The sequence below is a fragment of the Dipteris shenzhenensis genome, chromosome 16 (assembly GCF_047967505.1).
Source record: "Dipteris shenzhenensis isolate YYH24624 ecotype China chromosome 16, Dip_SZ_1.0, whole genome shotgun sequence".
NCBI classification, from domain to species: domain Eukaryota; kingdom Viridiplantae; phylum Streptophyta; class Polypodiopsida; order Gleicheniales; family Dipteridaceae; genus Dipteris; species Dipteris shenzhenensis.
The window spans coordinates 49,755,396-49,776,514 of record NC_141611.1 but is presented as its reverse complement, the minus strand read 5'-3'; the positions used below and the strand labels follow the sequence as shown (position 1 = coordinate 49,776,514).

Genomic DNA, 21,119 nt, shown 5'->3' with positions numbered 1-21,119 from the left:
TAGAGTCGGGGGACCTATGATGTAGTCGATCACGCTAGTACCACGCCCAGAAGCAGAAGAGAATGTAGGCATGGAAGACTGTGGCCACCTGGACAAGCCGTTATAAATGACCATACTGTGCGAGGTGAGGAGCTCCAGTAACTGACGTCCTTGATCTGTGGGCTGTACTGTGCAGTCTGATGAAGTCCGACAGAGGCTATCATCGTGAAATGCTGGGAGTATGACCGGATCCTCCATGAAGTCATAAGTGAGGGCCTGTCTGTCTGAGGTCCTCGCGTTGAAGTCTCCTAAAAGGATGACTTCTCCGCGATGTGAAAAATCTGCAATGTCCGCTGAGAGATCCTCAAATATGGACTGGCCTGGTCCAGTGGAAGAATAGATCGACTGCGCCGGGGGGAAGCTGACGGGAGCAAGGAGCGACAGGGAACTAGCTGTTTTTTGCTAAATGGGTGGCACTGCTATTTTTTGAATGCCTCTTCCCAAACACTCACTGCTCCTCTTTCTGACCACAGCTGTCAGGAAGAGTTTGGAGGACTGGCTGCTGTTCCTCTTTTTCTGATGCAGCCAGTCCTCCAAATAATTACTGACAGGTGCACAATTCCCTGCCCCAGGTAATCTTTCCTTCCATTGTGCCCTGACCCCCTGTCCTCCTCATATGGGAGTCGGTGACACTTCTAACAGAGACCTGGTCCTCCAAGCAGTCCTACTTCTTAGAAAGATGATATTTTCTCTGCCAACTAGGCTTACTTTTAATTCTGCTTCATGGATTGATCCTTCCTTGACTGCCAGACCCATGACTTGGATTACCATCAAGTCTCAGTTGCTGAGGGTGAGTCAGAAGATCATTTTTTGGGGTGATAATCTGCTAGTCTTTAAGTTGCATACTTGCTACTGTAAAGTGTGTGTTGTACCCTGACACCCAGGTCTTGAAGATCCAATTACATAAAAGCACTAAAATATAACAGTACAATAATTGTTAACTGTCCCTTGTGAAAAGTTTCTTATTGAGAAGTGTTCTACATACTTTTTCAACTGATGATGAACCGTCTTGGTGTGTATGTCATGATTCTCAATAGAATTGAAAAATGTGCCATCTGCTATTTCACGGGCTGAGAAAGACCATTGAGTTGTTGAAGAGCAGTCCATAGCACTGAGAGGGTCTACAGTGCTGACAGGTTCTGACAGCAACACATCGATTGAAGAGTACCTACCACCTTTACAAGCAAGCCCAATTTCTAAGGTCTTTATTTTTAACACACAAAATATCAAAACTTGCTACATGTTTTCATTCGATATCCAAAAAGGAAAACTTGCAAGAAAAATAGACAGTCCATCAAACCAGGTATCAACATGGAGCCCTATAAAAAGTTAGCATGGGAAGGATTTGACTGTCAACATACTCATAAAAACCTTCAAGCTACACTTTTGAAACAAAACCAGTGCTGACTTGCCTGGGCTCTCAGGCACTTCAACTTTGACAATATCCACAGGCCATCCAGACGACCTGATGGAAAATTCTTCATCATCACATGATATTGGTGTCCCTTCTTTTCCAGAATAGTTGCATGAGTTCCTACATGATTTGTGGACATCATGACAGTGCCTTGAGAAGGGGAGCATCCAAACAGATGAGCTGAAGGAATTGCACATTAGCCGTGCAGTTCCCTGCAAATGAATATGCTCTAGTGAGAAAAAGGTTCTGATTAGTTATATATATTATACACAAGAACAGCTATATTATCAGCAGTGCCCTCCATTTCAACTCTTCTAAACCATGGTCAGTATGACTGTTCCCCCTGCTGCAGTAAGAAGCGTCATATTCAAGGAAAACATACACCAGAAGCAATACATACAATTTTGAACAAAACAGTAAAGTACTCCTATAACAAGTTACTTTTACAAAGAGTGGGAAATATAATCACCATCATCTCAAAAAAGCTGACTGGAACATGAAAACACATCATTCATTTTTAAACCAAGATAAAAACATCTAGGATTCCATGTGTTGACGATCGACTGGCAATATGAAACCAATGAGTTGTCACATGTCATCACTATTTGTATGGCAAGAGTCTCATCATCATTTCTATGGCAGGTATCCCTTGGAGAAGAATACCGATTCCCCCATTTTCGACAAGAGACTCAATCCTCTTCTTCCCAACAGATAAGAGGTTTCTTGGACATTTGAGATCCAGCCATTGCTGAATTATTCTCTTTTTGTGTAAACATATGAACTTTTGATTAAGCTTGGAAAAAACTGATACTACTCAACTGTCCACTGGGATGTCATGTGACCAAAGCCTTGCAAGCTGCTTCTGAGTGAACTCCAGGCACTGTCTATAAGAAGCCCTGATGATTTGCAAGGAGCCAGTTTAGAGGACTATACAGCATCAAATGCCTCTGTTTGCGATAACAAAAAGCTGCCTGGAGGCCAGGTCTTACAAAAGCATTAGAATGCTCACACGTCTTGCAAGACCCCTCCTGTCCTTGCTCCTTGACAGAGTGCAAGGTATAGATAATGTCAAGCCAAATGGTGGCATAGGCCAAGTCTGCTAGCCTCCCATTACAAGGCTGCAACAGGCAGCCTAGATGTGCTAGGGTATTGGTAAGGGCTATGATCTTTTAAATGATGCATTCAGAGGGGAATGACTCTCTCTGTTGGGGGTGTGTTGCCCATGAGATCTCTGAACAGATACGGTGGTATCCTAGATAAGGTAAGTTGCAGAGCTGCCCATGGCCCCAAAACTAAACCTGCTCCATCTGTCATAACCAAGCTACCATTGCCCAGGTCACAGCCATAGCATTCCTAGAAAGGCATCAAGAATCCTAAAGGCATGCCTCAAGATCTGCCAAGATGCTTGGCAACCCTAAAGGCAGTGCTGAATCATTCCTTGAAAGCACCATTGCAGTGGTGGCAACTCTTGTCTTCTCTCATGGACTCTATCCTAGGGCCAATGGTAGCTAGGTAGCCAAAAGGAAAAAAGAATGCATGCCATGATTGGTGGCTAGACCACAGGGGATCCCCAAAAATGGAGAGCTCCCAAAGCCAATGCCTCTCTTAGAAGGGCTTCCACACAGAGGATGCAAGTGGCAAAAGCTTGTTGATGCAAGTATTGTACTCAAACAAGAGCATCGTCTGTGAATGAGGTGCATGAATAAGGCCACTAGCAATCGCTGAGGCTCCACTATACCTTCCAAAGTGACTTATCCTTCTATAGCCAAAGGCACCACTCAAGCAAATGTCAGATGCTATAGGGATTGGGATCAACTATCCATAATCCTCTGCCATGGGAGGCTGTCAGATCCATTTACGACTTACATGTGCCAGAGGAGGGTGGGCTAAATGCAAACGAGCCATTGTCCACTATGTCCTGCTCCTCTCACCCTTAGGATTAGGGAGAATTGGCCTATCATCGGATCTGAGGGGGGCCCTCTTGCCATTCGCCAATATTGTATCAATTTCACGAATTGCACCTCTCACGTGAGGAAAACTCTGAGATTTATTATCCAAGGCCAAAATACAATTTGGCTCCATGCATCAAAGAAACCTACTAACCCTGTGTCTAGTTGGCCTAACGTATTTGCGAGACCCAAGCATCTCTTCATTCACATCACTACTGGCCAGGCAGCAAGTTTAATATGGATGGCAGGAATGAGCATCAGAAAGGTTGACAAGATAGTAAATACTTTGTAGACGCAAAATATTGGGATAACAGAGCTGAATAAAAGTCAGGTAGAATTGGAGGATAGTTTGAAAACTAGTGAAGAATGTAAAACATAGCTAGTACGGAGATCTATGTTTACACCAATTTGTGACATCCTTTATACATACATACCCACCTAAAGGAAGGTCAGTGTGAAAGAGTAGCTGAGGCCAATCTGCCCACTGCCAGCTCCCTCCTCCCCCTTTGGCTTCAGCTTCCCTCCCCCCTTCTTCTTCTTCCACCCTTCTTCATGTTGATGTATGGAGTGTGGCATCCAGAAAGCATAGGTGTGAATAGGCCTAAGGACATATAAAGAAAAAGTGAATGTAAGCTTTGTTGTGGAGCCTGTAATAAAATCTCCTCCCCCATAATGCAAGTAAAGGTTCATGAGCAAACTTTGGTTGTAGTCTATTTCCTTGCCTCTTTACATGTTCAGTTTGGTCTCAGAGCCAATGAAGATCCTGGTGTAGCCATGAGATCTCGGTAGTGTTGAGAAGCAGTAAGAGCCCGTACGGAGGGAAGAACCGAAGAGTTGCTGAGAAGGAAGCTTGAAGAAAGGGGGTGAGCTGTCATTGACGTGTGGCAGCAGCAGCTTGTGTGTGACTATCTTTGTCGATCCAGATCCAGCATGTACATGAAGAGATGTCAAACAACATTCTTCTCAAGAACAAAACGACCGTTGCTGTAAATTGGAGTACAAAGGTATCTCTGCTGAAACCAAGCGAGTAGAAGCCCATCTTAACGAAATGAAGCAACCAAAAATTGTCATGAGGCCTGAGCGTTTGAACACAAAGCTTCCTGTAGAGTCCCAAGTGAATCGTGCACGCCTCTGCGACCGCTCTGGGATCTTCCTACCTCATACGAAGAAGAGATCCAGTGGCTCTAAGCACGTTTGTCATTAGACATGGAATGATTTAACACCTCGGCAACACTTAGCCAAGACATCAAGAACTGTTACACATCAGTGTCTGTAGAAATCCTTCGTATCTTGGACTCTGTTGCTCCAACAGCTTAAGCATCTCTATCTATTGCAGTTTTTCTTCGCGGAGGTTTGCCACAGTTCTCGTAGGAGCTTAAGTCTGTTTCAGCAACTAATTGAGCTTAGTCCTGCCAGAAATCAAGCAAAATAGAGTGAGACATCAATGAAAATCACGTTACATATCTAGCTCTACTTCGGGGCCCATACGTTCACGTTTCGTTTTCCTCTCTACTTGCCAATGTCCTGCAGACCTTTAATCACTTGCATCCCAGCCTACAGATAACGGAAGCTCGTCGTCAAGGACCTTGCAGCAGTGAATGCTATTTGCTATAGAGTGAGATGATCAGTCTTGGAGTCCTTTTACTGACTAAACGAAGCTACTAGTTTGATAAAGCTCAATAGGGAGCTGGTGAGGAGTATGCTTGTGTTGCCAGGTTACATTATGGCATAGATGAATTGGTTGAGAAGCTCTTGATAGAGCATTACCAACGCAGGAGCCTTTCATTTTGAAGGAGAAAGCTATTTTTAGAAGATTAAAAATTAAAGAGTGATATATTCCATTCAAAACAAATCATACAATAGGTGGGAGAGAAAGTGCTCTATCCCTAGCCTCAACAATGTGGCAAAAAAGCCATGGAGGTGGTCTAAAATGCCACGACATCCCAAAAGGGGTCAAGTGAAAAAATAAAGAGCAGTCCCATGTCCTCATGAAGGATATAAGTCTCCCACGAGCTGCCAAAGAGGTGCCTGTACACCGCTCCCACTGACTCCTAAGAGTGAAGATAATCTCTGCCCAAATGGAAGCAAGAGTGTCAGCCTCTGTGCATAAATGGTCCCCAAGGACAAAAGAACATCGCGAACACCATATCCGCCATAGGGTAATGCTGGAAATCACCTCCCAGGCTGACCCTGCAGCTGAAGTAGGCATGGAATCCTGTGCTGGTACCGGTACCAAAAGTAAATCCTGCGGCTCCATGATGCTGGCCTCTGTGGGACCCCGTCTCTGGCGACGCTGCATGAAGAAACCGAGGTCTCCTGGCTCTGACTCAAAGAGAGTAAAGGCTCCAGATCCTCTCCCCCAAAGAGCAGCGCCCCACGTCATCAGAAAGTTTTTAGAAGATTGCTACGTTCCCCTTTGATAAGCATAACTTGATTATATAATATTTGAGTATTCTGGGTGATAATTGGGCCATCTTGAACCTCAAACATGATAAACAAGTAAATAAAGCGGTTAAATTAATATTGCAAAGGCTGGTTTAAGGACATAAACGTGACATTGGATGCCATAAATGCATAGTTCAAGAAACTGTGTAAAGCTCATTCAAAAGAAGAAGAATTGTCATTACTTATCACTATCGTTGGAGACCAAGTAAGACGTCATTGCTCACTTGTCACTATTAATTGTGTTTTTTTGTCTTGCAAAAGGAATAGCTCCCGTGGGTAGCACAGTGGAAGAATTTGCCATTGGGGGTAGAACTTGTTTGCAAGAATTCACATTAAAAAATCAGAAAATAGCGCTTTGGGGCATGAAAGTGTTGATATCAAAGGTTTGAATGCTCGGTTAGAGAAATGAGGATGCATTTAATTAAGTTCTTACCAGTAAATTTATGTTGGAGGATGCATATGAGGGTGTGAATGCCCGTTATTGAATGTGTTTGATGCCTAAAAAAGAAGGGTAAATTTCTGTTTTGCAAGCTATTGCAAGTGCAAGCATGGGATGCATTTGAGGGTCGTTTGATGCCCTAAATTATGCATTTATAAAAGTGAAAATGCTATTTATCACTGTGAGCTTATCATAGACGTGCAGTTTCGATGGGTCTCCAAATAGGTGTGTCTAGGATCGAAATCCTGAACAACATGTACGCCCCTGCTTGTAGGCAGCATTGCACAGCCTTTTGGAGGTGGTTGATGCAATGCCTCCTTGACGTTGACTCTTGGATTGTTGGAGCTGACTTCATTAAACTACAGTTTGAGGAGAACAAGCAGAGAGGAGTTTCTTTCTCAGAGATGCTCGCAGAACGACGAGCGATGGAGAGGAGTACCTGGGAGCAGTTCATCTTCACGATCAGTGGTTGTGATCCATGAAGAGAGATGGAGTGCTCCAGGCTTCATAGCAGCCTTATTTTTTCTTTCGGACAGCAGAGGCATGATGGTTTGCTAGAGCACCTGGACAAGTTTTATGTGGGGGATTGGGGTCAATATATGTACTCGTAATCAAGGGTGCATGGTCAAAGGTATTCCTTGTAATTTTTGCCAAGCTGTAATCTATTTCTCCGAGGTATGTCAATAAATAAACCCATGGGTATTTGGCAAGCACGACGATGTCAGATTGCTCTCCGATTGTGCTTCACTTAGAGCAGCCCCATTGGAGACTCCCTCTGAAGGGAATTCGTATTTCAAATGCTCTACTTCAAGAAGAGGTGGTGCAGCATGCAGCGTCTGAGATTTGGCAGTAGCCAGAGTGTCTTGTCAAGGTGGATGGGCTACTTGGGTGGCAGACATTGTCGAGAGGAGCACTAAGGAGCTCCAGTCCCAACCCTTCATCGGAGGTACGCTCTACAAGAGTGAGAGTGAGGAAATGTGTAAAAAGTCCAATATGAAAAAATGTACAATAGAAAGCGATTTGGACAGTTGGGCATTGTCCAACATTGCAAATCATTTTCTATTGTACACTTTGTTTGAAAATGCATACTTGTTCTATTGTCTCTCTCTCGTGTATATTATCCTAAACTATTTCTTTCTTGAAAAGCAAGGAACAATTAAAACAGGGTAGATAGGAGACTTTGAAGGAGAAAACTTGTTAAAAGCTCTTTGTAAGAAACTGTACAATAGAAAGCGATTTGGGTAGTTGCAGATAGGCCCAACTGATCAAATCACTTTCTCTTGTACACTTGTGGGACATGCAAAGTTGATATACCTTTTTCCATTTTCTCCATTGTTGCCTTTGGAACCACCTTCTTGGGGCTTTGTAGAACTCTTTACAGGCTAGGCAAGGATGATGGAAGGAGGGAGGTTTCGGCCACAAGGATTAGGAACCTCAAGGGTGAGGGCAGAAGAGAGCCTAGGGTAGATGCATGTGTCAGAGAGATGAGGGTGAAACAGGGAGCAAGTGGAAGGTAGGGAACAGGTGTGGAAGATGATAGGAGAAGATGATGCAGTGGAGAAGATGGAATGCAACGAGATGGAATTTAGCATCCATAGAGCACCTTAGAAAGTAGGACCCAATCTCACAGTGGATCATAGACCGGTATGAGAGTGCGAGGCTTGACCTCCAGGCCATGGAGGTGTGATAAGCTGAGTTCCTTTATCACCCTCTGGAGCGAGATGGGTACTAGGAACAACAAAGAGACAAGATGACTAGACAATCCTCCAGACCAATGGACTACGTTCAGCTAGGACTCAATTTTTGGTTGAGGGATGCGAGCGATCAGATGCATACAGATCCTTGAGATGACCACAGACTTCTATCAACAGTTGTTTCAGTCTGAGGAGGCGTCTCCCCAGGTTCTTGCAGCTAGGGCGGTAGTGTGGATCACATTCTAGTAGTAGTCCCTTCGAGCTTAAGAAAGCAGAAGTTAGAGGCATCCTTCACGGAGAAGAAACGTTGGGAGGCCTCAAGGCCCTCCTGCCTCATAAGAGCCCCCCTTTGGCTGGCTTTTCAGCTACCGACATTGCTAGGGGAGACCGATCACCTTGTTGGACACAGCTTACAAGATCTTAGCCAAGATCTTGAGTTTGCGGTTGAGGCCTAACCACATTGATATCATTCACCACACGTAGACAAGTTTTGTTCAAGAATGCAGCATCATAGACAATATCTTCACCATTTGGGAGGCAATGGAGTCTCCGCCTATCGGCGGAGAGCCAATCATATTCTTATTGATGGTGCACACGACAAGCCTTCGCTCTTTCTTGCTCAATTCAGCAGGGCTTTCCCCTTCCTCTTCTTCTTTGTAGCAGGCGCTTTGGGCTACTTTCTGCGTTCCCAGGTAGCAGCAAGCCTCACCGGGATGCGTTTTTCGATCCGATCGGAGGAGCAGCTTTTGGATTCATAGTTTGTAGATGACAAAGTACTCTTTTTGGAGGGCATCGAGAAGAGTTTAGAAGGGTTACGAGGAGCCCTAGCGACATACTGCTTGGCCTTAGGGGCTAGAATTACGTGGACCAAATCCATAGGTTTTCTCACGGTGACTGAGGAGAAATCGAGCCGTGATCTCTAAGGCTTTGCGGGAGGGATTGCACAGCCCCTGACCCCCCACCACTGGTATGGAAAATTTTTGATGACCAGGGTGCCTTTGAGGATTCAATTTGTGCGGCAGTCCCTTGGCTTCTTCAAGCGAGGACTTTACAGAGGAAGGCCTAGGGCCTTCTCTAGCCAGAGACTCTGAGAGGCCTGGAGGCAGACGAGGTTTTGATTTGCTTAAGTGGCATAGGGTCAGAGTGGTAGAGAACTTGGGTAAGAACTGGACCATTGACCCAATTCTACTTTCAACAGGATAGGAGGCGCCTTTGGTTATGGAAGGCGCCGGCCTCTTAGAGAGATTCAGGGGATCTGAGGGAGTGGTTTTTGGCCACTTTGCAAAGGGCAAAGTTGATGAGGTGCTCTTTTTCTCTTACACAACTTGGATTGGGCAGTGACCATAGTTGGAAGGATCAACCTAAAGCGCCATTGGTTGGAGCAGCAACTCCCCTTGAGGGTGATTTCCCGCTTTCAATCACGTCTGTGGACCAACCTCAGGCCCCTGTAGATCTCTTACTTTTCTCGATAGTGGCCCACGGAGGCTTGCCCATGGCCCGTGGTTGGAGCAGATGTGGTTGGATGGTAGATGCCTCCGTTGTGCATACAGAATCCTGGAGATGATCTCGCATTGTCTTTCGGGCTGCTCAGCAGCATGGTTGGAAGCCCTCCGGATTGTGGCCAGCACACAGAGGATGCAACATGACTTCACTAGGAGAATGGTTGCGTGGCTGGAGGGGTACATGCCTTTTCCATTGATCCAGCCTCCCCAACCTACAGGATCCAAGCCAGCGCATTCTTAGGATAGAGGCATAAGATGAGACTCCTTCCTCTCGCCTACGCCCTTCGCCTTCGCCAAGAGACAATGTTTAGGAGATTGTGTCCAGCAACCCTGCTTGGACATCTGGGTTTCCTGCTACAGTTTTGTGATGGGAGGGCATCACATTCCCCCGGCAGCAACCATGCTTGCTATTGACAGGGTATCATTTACACCCTGCGCAGCATATGGGAGTATGGGACTCCAGGTTCTAGGGCAACCGCCGAAAAGCGTGAGCGTTTTGCAAGGCTTGGCCTGCATGTATCTTCTATATCATCACTGCGAGAGGTATTTGCTGGTTGTATACACCTCCTCACTGGCTGTTAGCCCCTATTCCAGAGATTCCCCGGCAGTGAGCTGGGTTCTCAAAAAAACACGCTAGTTTTTCTAACTTCTTGTGTGTTTTTCCTTCTTTTCCCCATGATCAGCACCCCATGGATTGCTGATTTGTATGGTCTCAAGTCTTAATAGAAGTCCTTTCATCTGAAGAAAAAAAAAGATACCACTAAACCCACTCAAATATGTATACCAAAAGGAAATTGTCTCAAATATGTCAGCGTGCATGGAAGTTTGAGGTTACTTGTGGTGATGAATTGGAGGACAATAAAATATTGTCACAGATTAGGATGGAGACCCTACAAACCCTTTCCTATCAGTGGGACAAATGTTCTGTTAACACATTCTGCAAGGCACAATGCTGGTACTTTCTCAGAGTGACGGATTGTGATATTCTCTTTCTCTTCATTCAGTACAGCATGGATCTACATCCCTCCTCAATGATACTTTATTTGCACATTGCCAAAGACCCTAGAAGCCCAATGGTTATTTTGCCCCCACAAATTTTTCAGCCAAGATATCCTGTTATCACATTAGATTTTCAATAAAATGAATGAAAAGGTCAAATCATTTCCTGCTCGATTAAAAACAAATGCAGACAACCAACCTCAGAAATTGGCAGCCCAAAAGTAAGTCCAGATAATGCAGCTTTGACGGACTCAACAGCTCCTAGGTATGGTGCTCCTATACAAACAGAGCTTTGATCATGTGGAATGAATAGTATACAGAATATTAAAACTGTCATCTTGGAGTAAACATGGTGTACCACTTAAAAGGCGAGGGAAAACAGACCGACAGCAAAGTAGGTGTCTATATGATCATCCAACCACTGTTGATACATCCTTGGAGCGATTTCCAGCTTCAGCCATTCCAGAAAGTACCGGAACACATTGTTGCCTAAGGAGTGTGCAAACACAAGTGATGGGCCTCCTCGAAGCTTCAATGCTGTTTCAAATGTCAACCTGAAATACAAGTCTCTTCATTTAGACAGTGTAGACACTTGGAATAAAAATGAAAGGGAATCTTCAAAGGTGGCACCTCATGCTGAAATCAAACTACTTTTTGTCAATTGTTTTTTCATAAATGGGCTTACACTAATATGAATGTGCGGAAAAGAAGTGTAATCTGAAGGTGCAGAAAAGCAGTTTATGCTTGGCAAAACAAGAGAAGCAGCACGATCTAATGGGATGTATACCATATATATGTGCACTTTCTTTTTTGGTGAAATACATTTGTCATTATATTACAATGAACAGTCCCAAAGGAAGGGATAACCAGCTACAAACATCAGAAGATGTCGTTTTATGACAAGCAGGATAATCTATATCCCGAGCATGCAGACAATCATAAAACAATTGTCATAGAGAGGGTTGGAAGAAGTGATATTTAGACAGAGGGGGATCATCAAAGACCCAATGATTACAGTCCTTCCATAGGGTCCAAGGTGCCCAAGAATGAACCCAATAAAAAAGAATATCATAACCTGCCTCATAGGATGAAAACCAAAAAGCCAGAAATTTTGCCAAAGGAAGCACTGGGGAAACGAGCCTGCAGTCGTTGCTGTACAAGAAGCAAGAAATCACGTGACTCTGCACAATGCCAAAACACGAGGCATAGACTCCCGAATAGACAGACATCATTGACAAGTGGCAAGAGCAATACAACAACGAGCTAAAATCTGTCCTAAGGGAAGAACCCCAAGTAAAACCTACCATAAGAAGAACTTTTGCCGAAGGTAAATTTGGAATCCCAAACGTGGTGTAATATATATATATATATATAGAGAGAGAGAGAGAGAGAGAGAGAGAGAGAGTCTATTAACGTCCATGGGAGACCAAGAGGTCTATGGGACAACATGAAAGCCATCTAGTACATCAGCTCAGGGAGGGTGCAGGGCAGCTCCCAAGGAGTGCAAAAGCAGCTCCATTTAATTAGAGAGTACCTATATTGTAGCCTAGATAAAACATACACACATATATATAGTTGGCCTTACATCAGTTTAAGACTGAGAGTCTTTTGGTTTTGATTTAAACTCTCTAATGAGTGCTATCCCATCCCGGTAGACTGCCCATTTACCATCCTTCCTGGCAGCCCGAACCTTTGCTAATTCCTTTGCTTTATCCTTCAGTTGAGCCTTGGTGAGTTCCTCGGCTATCCATATCTTTGTCCCTTTCAGCTTGTGAGATTGTCGCAGAACTTTTATACGTATGTCTCTTAGTTGAACGTAATGATAGCATGGCCATTGTGTTGACTGATTTGACCTACTCGAGCTTCACCGTCCTCATCTGGGTTGTCAGGATTGTCATCGGCATTTGCTGTCCAGTCAATAGTAGGCATGGCTGTTTGGACATGTGCTAAGGTATCACTAAAAGATTCATCTTCTTTATACCATCCATCTGGAAGCCCAGCTTTGTTGACCTTTGCATCAAACTCCACAGTCACTTCTTGCTTGGCTGTCTGCATTTTAGTATGAACTAGATTCTTGACTGCAGAGACTAGTTGGGGGGTAGGGGGGGAAGCATTGCATGACTTTATAACCTCGTCAATTTTAACATATCCAAAGTTCTTCTTCCAAAGAGTATACAAAGTATGAGAAGAAGCTACCAGGTCCTTCCAAGACTTGAATTCTAGCTATGGCATCCATTAGTTGCATCCTCAGCTCTCTCACTTGATCCTGTAGGAAGTAAATTTGTTCATGATATCCAAGAATTGGTCGGTCAAAAAGACCACCTTGTTCATAAATAGGTGCATACGGGGAAGGCATCCTGGCTGCCACTGTGGAGTATCTGGCTTTGTTACTAGGGGCTGCTGGAGTGGAAGGGGTTTTTGAAGAGGAGGAAGGTAGGCTGGGCCATGCTTTGCTAGCCATATCTCCTGTTACCCCCTGGCTGAGCTAACCCCCTAGTTAGGCTGGGGGTTCAGCCCAACTAAGGGTTCCTAATTCAAGAGCTTGCTACAACCAGCTAGGGGAGCAGGGAGTAGAAGCGGAATGGGAGCAAGAGATACGGGCGTACGGGTACGGATGGGAGCTTGAGCGGGTACGGACGGGAGCGGGAGCAGGAGCAGGTACGGACGAGAGCGGGACGGGAGAGCGAAAGAAAGAAGAGACGGAAAGTAAATTCTTCTTAATCCCAAGGACATACAAAACATCCTGGATGCAAAGATATGAACCCCTACTCCCGTCCATACTTGCTCTTGCTCCCGCTCCTATCCGTACCCATACGCCCGTACCTCTTGCTCCCATTCCGCTTCTACTCCCTACTCCCCTAGTTGGTTGTAGCAAGCTCTTGAATTAGGAACCCCTAGTTGGGCTGAACCCCTAGCCTAACTAGGGGGTTGGCTCAGCCAGGGGGTAACAAGAGATACGGCCAGCAAAGCATGGCCCAACCTACCTTCCTTCTCTTCAAAAACCCCTTCCACTCCAGCAGCCTCCAATAACAAAGCCAGATACTCCAGGACATGCACAGAGAGAGAGAGAGAGAGAGAGAGAGAGAGAGAGAGAGAGAGAGAGAGAGAGAGAACGAAAGAAAGAAAGAAAGTGTATTATTGTCCACTAAAGGCCAAAATGGGCCCATGGGACATCAAGAACTCTGCATACAAGATAGCACAAAATCAACGTGCCACAAAGAAGAGGCATCGTCGAATATCATCTAAGTGCTACGCAATACAATGCAAGTGAAAGTACATAATGTCAAATCTGAGCCTAAATACAAAGTAAACTAGATGCAAGGAAACCGCCCCTGGGTGCAAAATGGGGGGATGAGTACAATATGCCAATGCAAAGATACAAGTCCAGGTGTCACGGAGTCTGAGAACCAAAATAATACTAGAAATCCTGTCCATCGACTCTGCCTCCTGCTATGAGAGTACAAATCTGAGCAAAGGTGAGGTGAGCGGCTGGTGGGGCGAGATCTCCATGAGTAAGTCTCCTCCGAAAAGCTGCCATCATCCTGGATCGTCTGGAGATGAAGCGACGAGTACGTCCCCTATGTAACAAGATCCTGCGACGTCTACAAACCATCTCATATGTACATCCACATTGTGGAGGCATGTGTCCTGTGTGAGCTCTGACCTCCTCGTGCTCCTCCTGGTCTCTGTCCTCTGGTATAGCGTGTGCCTGAGCTCTATCAGGCTGGGCTCTATCACGCTCCGGTCTGTGCTGATGGTCTCTGAGGTAGTCTCGTCGAAGCATAGTGGCCTCCCTGACATAAAGAGCTAGGCAATGCTGATCCTCGTAGTCCATCACTCGTGAGAGAGGTCCAAAGCCATCAGTGAAGAGACAAAGGAATCTACCTCTGAGCTCATAATATAGCGGGCATCTGCAAATGAAGTGCTCCTCTGACTCCACCTCTCCCATGGTGCAACAAGGGCAGATCCTGGTCTCTCGGCCTGGTCGCCGTCCATCCTCCATGCGTCGCATCCTACCAGCCTCTATCTCGAGCTGATGCGAAGAGACTCTAAGCTGGCCAAGCGCAATCCTCAGTGAGTGGGACATGTGGATACCTGTATAGCCTGGTGGAATGACAAATCCATCCTCTGAGATCCGAAGGAAGTGGTCACGATATGTGGCCATCTTCGTCGGAAGCTGCGTGGGATAAATCCAAGTGCGATACGTATGAAGCTGCAGCAAGTCTGCTCTCGTGACCTGGCTAAGCTCGTGGCGAGTCAACTCGAGATGAGGGGCATCTATGCTGTATCGGAAGGGAGGCAATCTATCCATGTCTAGTCCAAGAGATGTGAGCCACCTAGTGAGTCTGAAGTACCAGCAGTATCGGGCCCCAGATCGTGCCAACTCCATAGAAGATGCAAGTGCTAACCATGGCAACCGAGCTCTGCCTGCTGCTGAGTCTCCAAACTCCCTAACCCTGTGCAAATACATGACCGACTGAAACGCTGCATCCAATGCAAGGGGAGTAGCTCCAAACTCTGCTAGCATGATCTCGTGCGGAACTGTAGCCTTGGCCCTAATGAGCCGAAAGAACATGATGATCTGTAACCTCTCTACTCGTCTCCAATCTGCAGCGCCGAGGTCTCCTGCCCAAAAAGGAGCTGCATACATCGCAGCTGGTCTCACCAATGTATCAAAAAGCAAGGATTTCGTATCAGGATGCTGAAAGTGGGACTGAAAACACTCACGCTCAAGATGAGCCAACGAAGCATACCCTTTACTAATCCTATCTCGTGCTGCATATGTCATGGTGAAAATCGGTCCCCTGAAAACTGCCCCCAAATAAGTGTACTCTCTAACAAGCTCAATGGGCTGTCCGTTATAAGTGAAGCAAAACTCATCCGTGCTGTAAATACGATCAGAGGTGTTGAAAACCATAACCTTGGTCTTGCCAAGGTTTACGGTCAACCCCCTGTCCTGGCAAAACCTGTGGAGTGCCTCAATATGTGCCTGGAGGCCCTGAGCAGTAGAGGAAATGAGAACCACATCGTCCGCATACAGGAGGATAGGAATGGAGGATCCTGAGAGAGTAGAGCCCACACCGCCTGTCATCTGTATAAACATCTCTAGCTCATCAATATATAATCCAAAGAGAGTAGGAGAGAGCGGGCAACCCTGCTTCACCCCAATCGTGCTGCATACCTCCTCTGAGAGCCCCTCACGTGTCCGAACCCGACCAGTGACCCTCTCATACAAAGCCATGATAGCCCACTGTATCTCTCCACTGAAGCCCATCTGGCGAATCCTCTGAAACAATCTGAATCGCGGAACTGTGTCAAATGCCTTCCTGAAGTCCACGAAGCAACAATAAAGCCGTTGCCTTCGTGACTTCGCCTCCTCTACCAGTGCCCTGAGTGTGAGGATGTGGTCAAGTGTCGAATGATCCCTGCGAAATCTAGCCTGCCCTCTGGCTCTGAGTCCTGTCGTCTCGGCATGGTCATTTATACAGCTTTCCAAAACTCAAAATCTGTCATGATATCATTTATAAGAAGGATCTCCCTACGCAACTGCTCCTACACCCTCCCCCTTCCCTCTGTCTCCTGTGCCCACCCCTCCTACCTCTATCTTCTCCACCTCCCCCCCCTCTTGATGCCTACCTCTGCCCCCACTTTTTTCCCCTAAGAAAAGGACTTCTATTAAGTATGCAAAAAACCCAAGAGAGCAAGCTCAATGCAGAAATACCTCATGCAAGCATGAAAACAAAAACCCTAGAAGGGGCCAATAAAAAGCTCCTCAGAACAAACAAGAAATAAACCAAGGCTGAGGCTAGAAGTGCCATCTCAACCCTACAGTGTGTTGGATATCTTTGCAACCACATGTGAAACCAGCCTCAACAACATAAAGGGTGGTAGGATCCACTTAAATACAGCATACACAGTAAATAGACAAGTAAATATGCACTACAGAACAAATCACAGGGGAGCTAGAGCGCTCCTACTCAGAAACAAGACACCGATTGGCCCCAAACGTTGGCGCCCCTTGCGGTATTTATTTAACATTAATTTGAAGCCAAGCGGCTGATTACAAAGGTCTCTGGGAAGCTGCACCACAGGCAAACCAACGCCCGCAGACTTGAGTTCGTGTGGTAGTCTCTCAACTCCTTAGGCAGCCCGCAACAATATTTCTCAACCTGCTCAGTGAAAGGAACAAGCCGGTGGGAGCTAATGGGCAACAAAGCCGCCCAAAATTTGCTGTTATACTCCTCTAAATTGCGGCAATTAATGGAATTCCACTCATGCCAAGCAGTCATGATATCTACTTCAAAAGTCGTGGTAAGCCACGCAGCTGAAAACACCTGCTTGAAACCTACCCACGTGTTTGGTGCACTGTTTTGCATAAGCATCGTGGTCCACCCTGAAGTGCATTCCCCTTTAGAAAACTAGCAGCCCGGCGTATCTTAGATGACTCTGTGAAATTCCCTTCTGTGTAAGCTGCATCGAACTGCTGCAACAAGGTCAAGGCCTTGAGTTTGTCTTGCACCCCACTAAATGTCTCAAATTTCACGGCTGCACCTGCCTCTTTCAAGTCCTTCAACTTCCCCTCAGGTGCCAAATTGTCAGAAACAGGTGCCTGGGCAAACGGGACAGCAGCACGCACTCTATCCCCCACACTACCAGCATAAGGAAAAGCTGTACTATTCAGACCAACACCTGAATTTTGCATATTTCCCAAAGCAACGTTACCTGTTGCTGCGTTAGGCATACCTATTTGCATCCCTGGGGCTGCTCCAACATTTGCATACATCATGTTCTGTCCCGTGGGCTGTAAATTAGGCTGAAATGCAACTGTTTGACTAGCAGGCATACCCGAAAATTGGGCTTGAGGGCTGACCTCCAAGAGACTGAGACATATGCTCCTCCTCAGTAAAGCTCACGGATCTCTCCCCGTGTGACATATTTACTGAATAGTATGTTGTCTTCTTCACTGGACTTGCACCAAGCCAACCACAGGCTCCCCTCTTGAAGAAGTTAGGTGGATCCCTGCAATGGAACCACTGAAACCAGCCTCAACAATGTAAAGGGTGGTAGGATATATGTAACACTAGCAAGAGAGCGTAGGCACCAATGCGACCTTCACCCCGCCCGCTGCTGCCCCCGCCCCTCGTGCTGCCTTGGCTCCTGCCCTGCCAATTCTGCCCTTCTCTCCCCTCGCACCCTGGTCGCTGCCCTGCTCGCCTTGCTGCAAGCCCCGTCCGATGACTGAGCGCTCTCGCCTGCTGGCCGGCTGCCCTCCTGCTCGGGATCTGCCGTGAGCCTCTCTCTTGGATGGCGCTTCCCCAGCCGTGGCCTGCTTGTTGGTGGCTTCCTTCCCGTGGCAGTGTTGTCTTCCCATGCTGGTCTTTTGCAACCTTCTCCCTCTCCGTGGAGTAGAAAGCGCTTGAGGTGGGGGTGTTTGAGCATTTGGAGGTGTCGAGCCATTCTTGGCATGGGGCCTTGCACTTCTTCGGAGGGGAGTATCTTCGGCTTTAGCCTTCTCCCTTGCCCTAGCGGTCCTCCACCTTTGCGCCTTCACAGCAGCAGTAGGTTCATCTTTCAGGAAGCGTCTCTCCCTTCCCCGTGGAATTTCTATGGCGGGAGGAGGTTTGCCCTGCACTCTCTTGTTCTTCCGGAGTTGGAGCTCTCCTCGCAGCTTTGCCCTGGCGACATCGGCCATGGCCATCCCCCAGCCGTCCAGTTCGTGCCTCCCCGTGGTGGTGGTTGTGCTGCCCTCGTCCCAACAGCATCTCCTGGCCGCGATTGGTGCACTGAAGCTGGAAAGACCTGGTCCTTGGACAACAACCCAGAGGGGTAGCGTCTGCTGGTGGCCTCTTTGCTTGGGTCTCCAAACTTCTCAAGACTCAGAGTTTTTTGGTACTACTTCGAGCTCAAGGAGATAGAGATGCGAGATGCCTGCCTCCATGGTGGTCGAGCTCTTCTTGATGGTCAAGCTCGACAACAGGGATCCTGGCGATCTCGGAGCTACTCCGGCCCATGGAACCTTGCTACCTCGACGTGGCTTTATTGCTTTCTTCCCAGTAGGGGTTCTTGGTCGCGGTTGGCACCTTGGTCTTGGTCGAACTCGATTGCTGGATGTTGACTCGGAGGAGTCATATTAGTTGATGGCTCACTGTCTCGAAGATTCTCTACCCACAGGGCGGCGGCTCTTGGCTCTATCCTCAGGGATCCCTTCTCTTGGGGCTCTACTTCTTCTTGTCATACCAGGAGGCACCCCAAGTGGGTTGAGGCCTGCAGATGCGTGAAGCGGGCTACTGGAGTGCGGACTCGCCTCCCGTCAGGTGGTGGTTGCTCATGCAGGCGGGTCTCTTCCTGTTGGCGCCCTCGGGCGGGCTCGATGGACGGGAGCTCAGCGGAGGAGGGATCCATACCTTCTTGGATCACGAGTACCTCCAGGATTCACTTCATCAGGGATTCGTAGCTTTTTTGGTTTCGTGGTTTACTGGTTCTCAGAAGACCCAGACTAGGGCTTCTTGTTTTGACAGCATTTTGCAACAGTTTGCTTAGCCCTGTGAGGCTTGTAGTTTCGCTAGTGGGAATTATCCCTTTGCTCCAGCATTGCTGTTGAGTCTCTTGTAATCCTTGTTTCAAAAGTAATATAATTAGACCTTCTTTTTGTGGAAAAAAAATCAAGTAGTCCTTTTCTTTAGTTCAAAGCATGAACTATCTCCTGGAAAGCTCCAATGCCAATGGCAACAACTTGTGAACTTAGTCATGTAGGATGAAAAAACAATCTAGGAAGCCAAACTCTAAGAAAATGTAAACAAATTTTGACAAAATATAACCTTAGTAGTCTAGACCAGGACAAAAGCCTAGAGCAAGTAGCATTTCAATCAATCATTTCCTCTGTGATTCACTTTTAGTTTGATGTTGACAATTGCATATTTGAGCGTAGAGTTTCTTTGTATGCATGTTTAGTTTGGAGAATGCTAAACAATTAGAGTGTTTGATCAATTTTTATGCTAACCATTGGTATTTCTCATCGTATGAGCTAAGACCATCATTTCCTAGAGCATCTGAGGGGTTAGAATGAAGGATCAAAAAGCAATGTTTTTTAATTGCACCACTCTTTTGGGCCCCCTGTTGCACACTTTGGCCCTCAGAATTAATTGCCTAGTAACTGGGCGAACATTCACTATTTCCAAGGGCCGACTAGGAATTTCATTGCCCAAGTCCCACCCCATGGCCGGACCCTCGCGCCCCAGAGGCTCAAGGCAGTCACGAGCAAATTATGGGAGTCGCAAATCAAAAGTCCCATAATTTCACGTCCTCGTGACAACATGTACTTCTCCGAGAACAAGCTGGCACATAAAATATAAAGCTTCACATGAACTAATACTAGCACTTGGATATTCAAGGGATGGTGACTTGATTTCAAAAACTAAAAGCTTCTATAGTATGACCAAGACGAAAACGACTTGCTGCTCAGCCTCACTGGCTTGTTGTGCAGCTTATAAGATGAGATGATTTGCAACAAAGGCTTACAAAGATCCACTTCATACTAGAGACACACAGTCGACCCTAAAACCTGAAACCTCACGACACACAAGCCCATACAACTGAAGTGACACTTCACATGCTAGTAGAGATAAACCTGCAACTATTTAACCATGTGGAGAAGAGTTGGTTCTTCCAGCATCACCTAGAACTGCCAGCGAGCCCCTTCAATCGCTGAGCTGCCTGCAAGGGTGTCCCATAGCTGCTGCCAAGACCCTCGACCTCGATGACGCTCATCGAGCTATCCACGAGACACTAACCGCCGACCTGAATGAAGAGCACCAGAACCTTCACAACTGCATTAGGACTTCTCACGTCCATGAATGCATACCAAACTGACAAGTGGCTGACCAACCACACTCCCTACAACTTAGAGCTCCCACAAGGCTTACACAACTAACACCCCAATAAGCTGAGTGGGGGGCAAATACTGACAAGGAAAACCAAAAACTGTCGCCATCTGTGAAGCACAAATTTTTAACTACGAACAGATACTCAATATCTGGTGTCTCTGTTTGAGCAAGTGCTGCCAAATGTTCTTCATATCCTTCCTCCACGAGGCAAACCTTCTTGTTCGAGTCCTCCTGCTTGACATCAAGGGCACCTTGTAGCAGAACTTATCCACATGTCCTTCTCTCCCACAGTAATCACATACCAGACCCTTCTTCTTTCCTTTACCTTTGTCCTTGATTGTATATGCAGGTTCACCTTCAGGACATACAGATTCAATTCTTCTTTCTTCACTCATCAACATTGAAACCACATCGTGAAAGTCAAGAGAGTCCAAACTCATCCCCAGAATTGTAGCCAGATCAGTGGAAGGCTGGTCAACAGCCTTTGTATCATTATCCTCTACACGTGCTCCCAAAAGCCTGCAATTGCTTCAACAATAACTGCATCTGGTTCAAGTGAGTTCACTATCCGCCATCTAGAGTCCAAACAATTCTTGCTTCAAAACAATCTTTGAATTTTTGACTTTGGACCCAAATAATGTCTCTAGTTTATGCCAGTTCTATGCAGCTGTCTTGGACACATCAATATGATGAAAATAATCTACCCTCAGAGCTCTCCCCAAGAGCCCTAGACCTCTCTCATTCTTCAAATCGC

The 21,119-nt window shown here is 46.4% G+C and overlaps 1 protein-coding gene across 1 annotated transcript in view; it reads right to left on the bottom strand.

Moving 5' to 3' along the window:
* Positions 1-21,119, bottom strand: part of LOC147893076 (phospholipid--sterol O-acyltransferase-like) — a 265,119-nt gene that overhangs the window by 184,680 nt on the left and 59,320 nt on the right. The window contains exons 4-7 of the mRNA XM_087386979.1: positions 10,866-11,035; positions 10,681-10,757; positions 1,452-1,665; positions 1,025-1,214 (exon numbers count right to left, since the gene is read on the bottom strand). Coding sequence (XP_087243105.1) covers positions 1,025-1,214; positions 1,452-1,665; positions 10,681-10,757; positions 10,866-11,035 — 651 coding nt within the window. The remainder of the gene's footprint in view (positions 1-1,024; positions 1,215-1,451; positions 1,666-10,680; positions 10,758-10,865; positions 11,036-21,119) is intronic.